General features: G+C 49.2%; 1 protein-coding gene across 2 annotated transcripts in view; it reads right to left on the reverse strand.

Annotated features, from left to right (window-relative positions):
- KIF5C (kinesin family member 5C) overlaps window positions 1-12,903 on the reverse strand; it is a 166,819-nt gene that overhangs the window by 18,675 nt on the left and 135,241 nt on the right. For both annotated transcript variants that reach the window (XM_060016836.1, XM_060016837.1), the window contains exons 20-24: window positions 11,889-11,990; window positions 11,446-11,506; window positions 6,167-6,238; window positions 3,152-3,256; window positions 1,015-1,231 (exon numbers count right to left, since the gene is read on the reverse strand). In XM_060016836.1, coding sequence (XP_059872819.1) covers window positions 1,015-1,231; window positions 3,152-3,256; window positions 6,167-6,238; window positions 11,446-11,506; window positions 11,889-11,990 — 557 coding nt within the window. The remainder of the gene's footprint in view (window positions 1-1,014; window positions 1,232-3,151; window positions 3,257-6,166; window positions 6,239-11,445; window positions 11,507-11,888; window positions 11,991-12,903) is intronic.

A 12,903-nucleotide genomic window follows, 5' to 3' on the forward strand; every position in this document is an offset into this window, starting at 1 on the left:
TCTTTCTGAAAGTGGGACGTTTGCCCTCCGATTGGTACAGTTAGTTAATCCAAGGCACCCGATGTTTAGGGGACAAAGAGACCTTGTGTATCAATTATTTCAATTCTTATCAAGGAAAATTAGAAACAGAGGACTTTCAGTTTTATCTGAGGCAGATCCGTGGGTCCCAATGGGTTCCAACAGTATCTCCCTGAAACTGGATGCAGAACTCTGTCTGTGATGCATTTTAGGGGGAGAGGGTTCACAGTTTTCAGTAAGATAGTCCCAGGGTATAAGACCCAATAAATGCAATGAACCACTAATGTAAGTTATGATCTTAAAACTAGAAATGTGAAGTTGCTGGTTTACATAACATCTGCACAGCAATATCTGATGAGAAATAATATTACATGTTATTGGAGATGTTTCCATTGAAAAAATAAAAAGAAAAGAAAAGAAAAGAAAGAAAGAAGCGCTCTAGAGAACATCCTTAAATCCCTTCTACTGTCACCGCATTATCCCAAGAACGATGACTCAACAGGCACACTCTCATTCTTTGCATGGGTCCAAATCCAGGTCTTGAAGGGGCTGGATGGCCAGGCCCCCTGCACTCACTGATGCCAGGCCTGGCTCTCTCCAGAGTATTTCCAAGGCTGCGCTTGCAGGCAGCTCTCCCTGAGGCTTCTGGCTACACGTAGCTCCCTCATGGTTCCGCCGGGTGCAGAACAGAAGGGGCCTTCGGGCTTTCCTGAGCAAGCCATATATTCCGGTATTCCGGAGAAAGTATACCTCTGTCTGTTTACAGCCAAACACCTCCGCCTGAAGCCAGGGCTGGCCGCCTTCTCTGCTCAGCTCAATAGCTTTGACGATCACAAGGTCCCCCAGAATCTCTCAGTGTAAGGAAGCGCACGCCTGGCCATCCCATCCTCCCAGGATGGACGCTGGGTGCCGGGAGGAGCCGGGCCGCCCCGCCCAGAGCTTCCACCCAGAGGAGCCCTCGCCTTCTGTCAAGGGCCCGGGTGCGGGCACACGTACCGATCTGGGCCGAGTGGGCCCTCCTGGCCATGTTCTTGGCTCGCACAGCCTCCTTGATGCGGTCCACCTCCTGCTGGTAGCGCTTGCGGTCCCGCATGGCGTTCTCCTTGGCCTCCTTCAGCGCGCTCTCCAGTGCCTTGACGCGCTCGGCCGTGGCACGCAGGCGCTTCTCCAGCTTGGGCAGCTCACAGCGCAGGTCTGCGTTGTCCCGGACCAGCTGCGGCGGGAGGGGGAGGTGGGGAGTTACGGGGCGGGGGGGCTGGGCAGACGCACTGCGGGGGCTGAGAAGGTGACAGGAGAGCAGCTAGAACCACCACCCACGCGCCCCACCAGGGCCGTCTTGGAGGGTCTGTAAGACCATAAACGGTGGGTGGGACCAACGGGAATAAAACTCCCATACCCTGAGGCTCCAATTTGCCAAACACAGGATTCACGGGTACGAGAAAGCGGGGAGGGGTGTGCGATAGAATCAAAAACCATTTCCAGCCGTAGGAAACTTTCAGGCGTGGGTGGGATTTACTGCCTCTTTTGTTTGAGGGGTGAGGGGGGGACTTGCCAGAGAAAACTGACTCCTTGGACACTGGCATGTGAAAGATAAGAAATGTGAAGCCAGTTCAGACACGCTCAGTGAAAGGCATTCATGTTCTAGAGCTCTCTGAAGGCCTCCTTCCAAGCCAGGACACATCGTCTACACCAGCACCGGGTCTGGACCCCACGTTGCAACATATCCAGAGGCTAACGGGTAACTCAGGGATACTGCTCATTCTTTCATTACCTAAGACGCTCAGTTAAGAAGGAACAAGCTCACCCTGGGTTAAGAATGGGCTCAAGAGCCGTATCTGTTACTGCCTGGCCGTCTGACCAGGTGTGCGTCACTCAACCACTCTAAGTCTACAGGCTACATACATAGGATCACTGTGGGAATCCAAATGGATCAGGAAAAGTTTTGAGAATCTTAAGTGCTAAACAAAGGTTGAACTACTGCTGGGTCTACACCTGTTTTCTTTACTCCTGTGTCCCCCGCACCCAGCACCAGCTCCAGTGCCCGGCAGAGAGTAAGTTTTTAATAAATATTCATTGAATTCATGAATAAAATAATTAATGAATTTCAGAGCTCTAGTTCAAGTTCCCTGGTAGTTTCTGCTTTTCTATTTCTCATCAACAATTTGCTTGAATGACTTCAACCATGTTGAATCTGTCATCCTCCCTTTGGGGAAAAATGCCATCATCAGTAATGTTGAAGAGGATGTAACAAGTCAAGGAGAAGTGACATCCCCTGGGCCACGGGGTCCAAAATGTTGGACCATTTTTATCAGATCCAAGATCTTGAGGATTTAGGGAAAACCGTCATGAACCTTCCAGCATTTAAACAGAAAGGAGACAAATAACCTGCCTAAGTCACCGGTAGGTTTGGACACTGTCACTCTGTCACTCTAGACAAACTCCAGGGTGTTGCAGGAACCTGAGAGGATGCCCAAGAAATAGGGTGACAGTGCAGAGAGGGGGCTGGTTCCGGCCCCAGTGCTCCCACGTGTGGGATGAAGCCAGTGGCTTCCTCGCCCAGTCTGTTTCCTCATCTATAAAAAGAGGGAGCCTGACCCAGCTCGCTGGCATCCACTTTGCATTCTGTGGAGTCTTTGGGTCCACAGAGGGTCCTGAAAAGCATCACGGGAGACACTGAGGCCAGCTGGGGTTGGAGGCTGGGATGGGAGGCAGGATGAAAAGACACGACTGAACGCCCTGCTCCCCAAGCCCCAGAGAGCTCACACTCAATTCCTTATATTTGGCTTCCATCAGGAAAGTATTTTAGGACTTCCCTGGTGGTCCAGTGGTTAAGACTCTGCGTTTCCACTGCAGGGGGTGCGGGTTCGATCCTTGGTTGGGGAACTAAGATCCCGCGTGCCACGCGGCACGACCAAAAAATAAAATTAAAAAAAAAAAAAAGGTATTTTCTATACAAGGGAAGTCACTGAAGACTAAAAGAGTGCCAGGTCCCTTCCAGCACTGATGTTCCCTAGTGATGTACTGTCCTTTTACCTTCTGTATCAGAGTCACCTCCCTCACTAGGGCTGAATCCAGCGGGGCTTCTCTCCAGGAGAGAAAGAGAAGCGGGAGGAAGATGACGCAACCCTCCTACCTGTTTGTGGACCTTAGTGAGCTGCTCCAGGTTATTCTCCAGGAAGGAAATTTTCTGCTTCTGGGCAGCACTGCCTCCTCCCTCGTCGCTGTCCAGCTCTACACTCTGCATCAACACCAAGGGGTCAGCGGGACAGGCCTCCACACCGCCCACCCCCAGTCCCAACATCACGTGGATGAGCCATTCGAAAGAAAACCCCCAATCTTACTAAAGGTTATTCTGAAAGTGAAAATGAAGAGTGGTTCTAAAAGTTTAGACTCGACCTTCTTCCCAATTAATTTCCTTGATTGGTATCAAAAGTGTTCTCTCTTTGGACAGCTGACAGAAAAACTTCAAATCTTTTTTTGAGGGATTCAGCTCTCTTTGTGAAATATACCTCTCCCTTGCACGCAGGTAGAGGCTTTTCTTTTCAAAAGGAAGTGTTCCAAAACTCATTAAGAAGAACTAGTGTGAAAACATAGCCCAACAGGACAGGAATAAAGACACAGATGTAGAGAATGGACTTGAGGACACGGGGAGGGGGAAGGGGAAGCTGGGATGAAGTGAGAGAGTGGCATGGACATACGTATACTACCAAATGTAAAACCGATAGCTAGTGAGAAGCAGACGCATAGCGCAGGGAGATCAGCTCCGTGCTTTGTGACCACCTAGAGGGGTGGGATAGGGAGGGTGGGAGGGAGGGAGATGCAAGAGGGAGGGGATATGGGGATATATGTATACGTATAGCTGATTCACTCTGTTATACAGCAGCGACTAACACAACAATGTAAAGCAATTATACTCCAATAAAGATGTTAAAAAAAGAAACAACATAAGCCCAAGACCCAAGTTTCATTTCAAACATCACAAGTGAGATAACAAGTCATCAAGCTGTGGGAAAGTGTCTGTGGTCCCACTGGGAAGTCTCAATGGCCTCTGCTTGTCCCTTCAGCTTCCAATTCCATGAAATTACTTAATGAATCCATCTCAGACTAGTCCTGGCATCTGCGCGCTGTGCTGGATCAACTCTCGAAATTTATCAGGTCTTGAGATTGATAAAAACACTGTTCTCCCAGCACTGCCACACTGAGTGGCCAGATAAGTTGGGAAATACATGTAGAAACACATCCTGGAGTCCCAAAATGGCAAAGCACGCTTGCTTTGTCTCATTATAGAAGAGATCATCACCCTTCTCTTTCTGAGACGTGATGTCTATATGAGCATCTCAAACCTGTCTCTTTGATCTAAATCCAAGGTTCTTAAACCCAGAAGAGGATTTGTTAAAACTCAGATTGCTGGGCCCTACCCTCATCTCTGAGTCAGTGGATCCAGGGTGGGTCTGAGAATTTGCACCTCTAGCAAGTTCCCAGGTGACGTCAGTGCTGCTAGCCAGGTGGCCACACTTTGAGAACCACTGGTCTAGGAATAGGCTCTTCCTAGAGAGTTTTATATTGTGAAGTCAGGGAAGTCTGATCTCAAGCTCTGCACCCTCCTCGGAACACCTCCTCCCTCCGACTGAGCCTTTTTGGTTCTTGTCATAACCTCTCTAGTCTCTGTCTCCATCACCTCTGCTCTGGCCTCTCTCTCCTCCCTGGTCCAGGTCCTCCAGTCATTTCTATTCTGATGACAGTGATCACTACCTACCTGCCTGACCAGTGCCACCTTGAAACCTCCCATCATTCTCCACCCTCTTTCCTTGTTTTTATTTCCAGGCCTCCAAGCTCACTCGAATCGTGCTGTCAGGTGCCACGACAAATCCATGCTCTGACCCTCAGCTGGACGCTCCCACACTGCTCAGCATCCTTTTGTTCGTCCCCAGCAAATCTCCCACAGCTGCCCGGGCCGCCTCTAGTCTCTGTGGGCTTCCCATTCTCTTCCTTCTTCTCCACTGAGCACCTTCTTCTCCACATTAACTGAGAAGGTCAAAGTCTTCAGATGCATCTCTTCCCAGTGTCATATATTTCCCTACGAATGTCTCCATCTTGGCTTCTCCACGTCTCCTCTCTGGGAAAGTGGGTCCTTTCCATCTACCAAGCCTAATACATTCCCCTATACCATCAATTCTGTCTTCTCAGATCCGACTCCATCAGTCACCTCCTCTTTTTTTTTTATAATATATTTCATCCCTTTTCCTTCGCTCCTTCACACAGACCCCCATGCACACACTTTTCTTAAATATACCTTCCGTCCATCCTGTCACACCTCTGGGCACGCCCACTGCCCCTCATCCATCACTTTCAAATATCTTTAAAGCATGGCCCCCTTGCTGTTCCCCCTCCCCTCCCCCTCCCAAAACCTCTGCTAGCTGCTCTGGGGGTTCACCGTTCAGTGACTCCCAAGATCACTGTCACTGTGTGTGGCACAAGGACCAAAGCAGCTCAGACTCTGGAGTCACACAGACCTGGATTACAATCCCATCTCTGGCTCTCCCCAGCTGCGTGATCTCGGGAGGTCACGTAACCTCTGAGCCCACCTCCACAGCTGCAAAACAGAACACTAAGAACCACTTACATGGCTCCTGGGGAGAGCACACAAGACGCCGGATGTTAAAGTGCTTCGTACACTCTGACCTGGCCCCTCATAGCCTCTTAACAAGCAAAGATGAGGCTCTAGCCCCTGACTTCCACGTTCCTGACATCGTTCACCAGGCTTCAGGGCCACGCTGTCTGATGAGACCCCTCTGGGTTTTCCCTGCAACGCTCAGAGGTTTTCACACTGTGGCCAGATAAATATGCGTTCGTTTGAAAGGATATTGGGTTGGCCCAAAAAGTTCGCTCGGGTTTTTCCATAAAATGTTACGGGAAAAACCCTAATGAACTTCTCTGGCCAACCCAATAACTTCCTTGTACTAAGATGGAAAAATGTTCCCAAGTATTTTTCCCCCTCCAGCACATTCTTTTAATCACATTCTCTGGCATGAAGTAATTAATTTTTAAGCATAACCAGCCCCGATTTAAGCAAGTGATACTTCAACTGAAAATGATTCGTTCTGGCCAACTTTTCTTCTCAGTCCCATTCACACAAACTAGAACTCACTTTTTTAACCCGGGCGGTCAGATCCTGGACGAAGAGTTTACGGAGGTTGTGCAGAGTCTGTAGCTCTCGAGACTGGAAGAGAAGATTGTTAAAATGCCACTTAAATGAGGGAACACGCTGAATTTACGACACAGCTGGCACCAGACCATCAACCCCAGACAGCTCCATAAAGCTCTGTAAGCCAACCATCGAGGCCATGGGGCTCACCACTTCCTCTGACCTGCCCACCACTCATATCCTCCTCCACCTGGCATCTTCCCACGGGCACCCCAAGGTTCAGAGACTGGGAACTCAAACAATGAAGCGTAAACTAGAACAAAGCCTGCTCGTTTGCTGTGTTTTAAATAGAACGCTTTTTCCCCTTCAACCGCAAAAATTCAAAAGTTTTCTCATAAAAATTCCTGGAGGGCTGTGTTGTACCAGAATGGACTCTTTTTTCCCTCTAACTTATGGTGTACACGTTATACAAAATGCTAACAAATTTAAATGAAAAGTTAGCCACGGTTTCTCCCACCCTAACTGACCGACATTTTTCATGTTTCCACACCCCTCTGGCCGTGGTCCACATGCTCCTTTGCTTTACATCACTGAGCTTATGGACTTTCCACCTGGGTGACCCTGGGCAACTTATCTAACCTTTCTGTGCCTCAGCTTTCTTATTTGTAACATGAGGATAAAAATAGTAGCTGTCTCATAGTTGCTGTTATCAAGCTTCAGTGAGATGATCCTTATGAAACTCTTACAACCATTTCTGGCACATAGTAAACATTCAATAAATATTCGCTAGTATTAATGTACTGATGCATCATATTTGACAGACATTTCTTCATTAGACTTTTATTGCTTCCTTTGGTTGTTGTTATGACTTTCATGAAATTAACTTCTTGGGAGCATTTTTTTTCTTCATTTTGGAGTCTTTTCTACTAATGAACCCATAGGAATTAGATTGCTAAGACAAAGGTCTAAGTCAAATCTGGTGACCTCTGTTTAACAAAATCAGAAAACCGAAATATTTCCTTCCCTTTAAGTCTCCGTGTATTTACCACAGGACGTACGACTAGTTCCCTTAAAAATATTTTCCCATAAGGAGAGAAATACACTCACATTTGTTTTTCAGTTTGTCTAAATTGACCTAACACAGAATGTCAAGGGATGGAGCTCACACAGCTCACAGAAAAAAGGAAGAAACAGGCTCTAAAGACATGGAAATAATAAGTTTCTTGAATAAAGGTTCTATGTTAATTTAAGGTCAAATTACTGGGTCCAATTCCATAATTGAGTTGAAATAAAAAGCACCTGAAGTCAATTGATTCCTCAGATGAGGCAAATTACTTTCTGCGGGAGGCCAAGCGGGCCTGCTGTTAGGAACGCCGTGCACGCGGTGCGTGCCCAGAGCTGAGCCACCGGCCGGCAGGTGCAGGGGGGCTGCTCTGAGCTCTCAGTGATGTAGCTGTGCTGCCTGTGCCCCTGCCCGAGGGAGCTCGGCCTCGGCCCCCTGCTCTGCGAGCTCTCTCTCCCGCTTCAGGGATTTCATTACTGATTGAACTATAATCACAGTAAATACTTTCCATGAAAAACGCCACCACCCTGCAGGGACATGAGAAGAGAAGACCCGGGTGTCTTGTCAAAGGGCCAGGCGATTCTTCCAGGCCGAGCACCAAATAATCCAGAGTCCGGAGTTTGGCGACTTTCTCTCCTTGCTGTTTGTTTTTAGGTAACTTCAAGAAACAGTTTAGGAGGGGCAGTTCAAGGCCTTGGAAACAGTTGATAAGTTGCACATGAATGCCTGCGTAACCCCATTTTGGCCTCCTGGGGCAATCAATTTTCCTCCATCGTATCCATTAGCATTCCTTCACCCACCCCGATTCCCTTCCCTTGTGAAGTCAGTCACAAGCCTTTCCTGGCACGGACGCTGCCCTCTGTGTAAAAGCCCAGGGCTCAGCTTCCTGTCACGGGGGACAGCGAGGGTGTGACCAGAGAGGTGGGGACACAAGGCCCATCAACGCAGCAGGAGAGGTCCAGCCCCAGAGCCCACACAAAGTGTCCTATTAAAGCCAGATGGCTTCCCGGGACCCCAGAGACGTCCCCACTGGCTGGTTGGCCTTTCCCAACATCGCCCCCTGGAGTGGGCTTCACAGACTACAACCCCTGGGTGGCAGGTCCCACCCGGGCCTGTCCAGACAGTCCAGGAGGCAGCGCAGGCCTAGGGCTAAGGGGGGCTCAGGAAGGGTCAGCCAAGGACAGCAGGCCTGCCCCTGAGGAACACTGACAGCTTGGGGAGGATGTGATGGAAGGATAAGTAAAAACACCCACGTCTGGAATGGCACAGACCGTGGGGTTCCAGTTTGGGAATTGAAAGCGTGTGTGTGCGTGATGTGTGTGGACGGGCAGTGAGGGCTGCAGAGGGAACGTGGGAGGCTGTGTCAGTGGGTCCGTCCACGTGTGAGGGACCAAGTGTGTTGCGTGAGCATGTGTGTGTGGTAGGGGGGCTGGGGAGAATGGATGTGAGGTTGGGAACATAGGTGAGTGGGCTGGGCGGGGAGGTGGGGGAAGGAGAACCAGTGGAGGAGGCTAGTGAGGAAAATGTGTTGTTAAAAATGTATTCAGTGGACTTCCCTGGTGGCGCAGCGGTTAAGAATCTGCCTGCCAGTGCAGGGGACACGGGTTCAAGCCCTGGTCCGGGAAGATCCCACATGCCGTGCAGCAACTAGGTCTGTGAGCCACAACTACTGAGCCTGCACTCTAGAGCCTGTGTGCCACAACTGCTGAAGCCTGTGTGCCTGGAGCCCGTGCTCTACAAGAGAGGCACTGCAACGAGAAGCCTGTGCACTGCGGCGAGGAGTGGCCCCTGCTCACTGCAACTAGAGAAATCTGCGTGCAGCAACGAAGACCCAACACAGCCAAAAATATAAATAAATAAATAAATAAATAAATAAATAAACATGTATTCAGTGGACTTCCCTGGAGGTCCAGTGATTAGGGCTCCGTGCTTCCACTGCAGGGGGCATGGGTTCGATCCCTGGTCAGGGAACTAAGATCCCACAAGTCGCTCAGTGAGGCCAAAACAAAACAAAACAAAAAAACATTCAAAAGGGCAAAAGAACATGCTCATGAGTGAGTGTGAAAGACAGAAAGCTTGTGAGTCTGGGAGAGAGTCAGCACGTGGAGCGAGTGTGTGTGAGTGGACATGATGGAGGGTGTGAGAGTGAATGAGCAAAAGTGTGAGTGTGCCAGTGAGGAAGTGTGGATGGTCACTAATGAGTGTGAATGTGTGTGTCAGCATGTTATGGGGTGTGCTGGGTGAGTGTGTAAGAATTTGTGAGTGGATGAACACAGGCATGAGAATGTGAATGTGAGGGCCTGTGGGTGTGAGTGTGTGTGAAGATGTGTGTGTGAGAAAGAATAAGTGATTGTGCCTGAGCGTGGGTGAGGCCGTGAGAGAGAGAGGGGTGAAGAGTGAGCTTCTGGGTGTGGGCATGGAAGGTGTGTGTGCTGCGTGAGTGTGCATGAGAGAGTGCGAGGGTGTAAAGGAAGAAAAGATACTGAAATATTGATCTCTGGCTGGTGGGAATACAGTGACATTTTAATGTGCAATATATTTCTGAATTGTTATAATTATCTATGATTATGGGTACCACTTCTCCAGGAGAACAGATGTGGAGGAAGCAACTTCATGGCTTCATTTCTGTTTCCCCTCCAGCTGCCCTGTCCACCGTCTTCTCCACCAGGCTCAAAAGGCCCAACTTCCTGTGAACAGTCATCCTACTTCTGTCCTGAACGGCTGGTGCCCTCCGAGCCCACACCTGGCTTTGAGGAGCAGCTAACACTGGCCCAGCGGCCAGAGTGCAGCCTCGGGTCCAGCCCTGATCAACCGCTTGCCTCCAGTCTGGGGTCACCGAGTTCGTGGATTCAGGCTCAGTCCCCCATAAATTCCCAGGACGTGGGAATGAAATCAGAATGCATGACTGTATGTAAACAACAGTTTCTCTCTGTTGTCATGTCATGTGAAATGACTCGACATGTTTTCACCAAATTGAGACTATTTGGGGTGTCTGTCTTCAAACACAGGCTGCGTGGCATTTTGAAGGGCTCTTGAGAGCCCTCGGAGCCAGGCAGCTACCCCCCAGGGCAACTGAGACGGAAGTTGACCAGAGGAGACAAACCCAATGAAAGCACAGAGAAAACTAACCAGGATCTCAGATGGTGAGCCCTTCTTCCAAAGGGAAGTAGATCTGTCACTCTTCTGCCCCAAACCCTGCAGGTCCCAAGGCCCTACCTGGCCTGCACCTCCTCTGGCCTTGACCTCTCTGTGCCTACCTCCTGCCTTCCCTCCTTCTCTTGGTCACATACACATTGACCTCCCTGTTGTACCTCAACATGCCTGCCATGGGCTGACCTCAGGGCCTTGGCACTGGCTGCTGCCTCTCCTGGAAGGCTCCTCCCCCGGACATCCCCATGGCTCCTTCTTTTACCTGCTTCAAGTTCCTGCTTAAATGTCACCTCCCAGTGGGGCCACCCCAAACCAGTACCCCTGCACTTTCTATAACCATCTAATGGAGGTCATGATCTACATCCATATTTCTCACTGTCTGTCTCCCCCAGGTGAAAGACGGCTTCACAAGGGCCAGCATCTTAACTGTTCTGTACTGATGCAACTCAAGCACCTAAAAGCATGCCAGCCCTCAGTAGGTGATCAATAAATATCCACTGATTGTTGCATGGAAGTAAGTCACAACATACAGAGGCTGTAAAATTGCAGGCACTGATTTGAGTTTAAATCTCAGTCAGGACTCCATGGTTACAGTCTTAAGGATGGATGGATGGATGGATGGATGGATGGATGGATGGATGGATGGTTGGTTGGTTATTCACTCTGTTAAGACCAGGGGAATAAATTCTACAGCTCTCATGTTTCCATAGGAAGTTTTATGTTTAAAATGATATTCAAGAAAGGCATGCACAAATAAAATTTTAGAAGAAACAAATTCAAAAGATCATAAACCAGGGCTTCCCTGGTGGCGCAGTGGTTGGGAGTCCGCCTGCCGATGCAGGGGACGCGGGTTCGTGCCCCGGTCCGGGGGGATCCCACATGCCGCGGAGCGGCTGGGCCCGTGAGCCATGGCTGCTGGGCCTGCGCATCCGGAGCCTGTGCTCCGCAACGGGAGAGGCCGCGGCAGTGAGAGGCCCGCGTACCAGAAAAAAAAAAAAAAAAAAAAAAAAAAATCATAAACCAATCTGGTCTCTGAGACTAAAATGAGTTGGGAAACACATCAACATACCACTGTCTCCTCCAGCCCTTTGAGGTCCTCTCTGGCTTGTTCTCTTTTATCATTGAGCAATCTAAAAAACAGAAAGGAACTGTGAACCACCAAAGGGGCATCAGAGATTCTCACAGATACCATCTGCACCTGCAGATAAGTCAACAAAACAAACCAACTCACCCAAATGGCCACGGTCTGTTTTTAAATTGGCCTGACCTAACCTGAATATTTGGGTATCTGAATCACCAAAGCAGACTTTTTAAGACTTTGCAGGGTGGTGGGGGGACTTCCCTGGCAGTCCAGTGGTTAAGACTCTGTGCTTCCACTGCAGGGGGCATGGGTCCGGTCCCTGGTCCCTGGTCAGGGAACTAAGATCCCGCGTGCCGTGCAGTTGGCAAAAAAAAAAAAACAAACTTCGAGAGGATGAGAGAAAACAGAGGAAATATTTAAAGCACACTCACAAGAGCTTTTCCAGTTTCATTTCTCTCTCTTGGTCCTCTATTTTCAGCTTGTTATAATCAGAACTGAGCTTCTCCTGTTCCAGTTGCAGTTTCTGATTCAAACTGAAATGGAGAGGAAAAAGCAATACATTCCATATCAGCCTGAAATTCTGAGTCATGCTGCTAAAGACGTGGTTCTGTTCTAACCCCATTAGCCCTGTGCAATAAAGGCGGCAATTCTGGAAGATTTGGAGGGATCAGAGAACAACCTCACAGCTTCCTCCCTGCCCAAGTGAAAATGAAATTTCTGGGAACATCTGAGAGGCATGAAACATAAGGCTTTAATAATGTATTTATAGTTGGCTTGCGCAAGAGCTTTGGGAGGGAAAATAATGAGATGGGAAAGGGGCCGATATTTTAAAACAGAAAAACAGAGCCCAGTGAGAGTTCTGCTTTTCTGCCCTACAGATGGTACACACGCACTCCCAGAACCTTATTTGGCCACTTTGACCTTCCCTTCCTCTCTGGTCTGACGCTCCAAAAACACCCCCTAAATCTAAATCCCTGGCTGACACAGGGACAGTTCTGTTCTGTGAAGTCTTGGGGGCGAAAGGGGGCAGTGGGCAGAGAGGGGAAACGCAAAGAAAGTCCAGGGGCTGTTGCAAAAAAGAAACTCACCATCCAGTTGGGGGTATTTGGTCACCATTTATATCAGCCCGGTCCTTATAAAACCTTTCATACGGCCATGCCTACATGACTGTAGACAACAGATTATACACTCTCTGAAGGAAAACCCATGTGAAACGCAAAGGCCAAGGAAATGGCCCCACTTGTCAACTGACTCCGAGACCCTCCATCTCTCTCACCTTCCTTCCCCCCCATCCCCTTCCAGCTGAACAATCTGAGGGTGATTCATCAACATAACAAATAAGAGTCACACTTAAAGGGGAAAGCTCAGCGTAAGTGGGAGCATGGGGGTGGACCAAAAGAAGGGGAGCGGCGATGCTAAGTGCTTTCCTAGGGAGACTGTGCACAG

This window comes from Delphinus delphis, chromosome 7 (assembly GCF_949987515.2).
Source record: "Delphinus delphis chromosome 7, mDelDel1.2, whole genome shotgun sequence".
Taxonomy (NCBI): domain Eukaryota; kingdom Metazoa; phylum Chordata; class Mammalia; order Artiodactyla; family Delphinidae; genus Delphinus; species Delphinus delphis.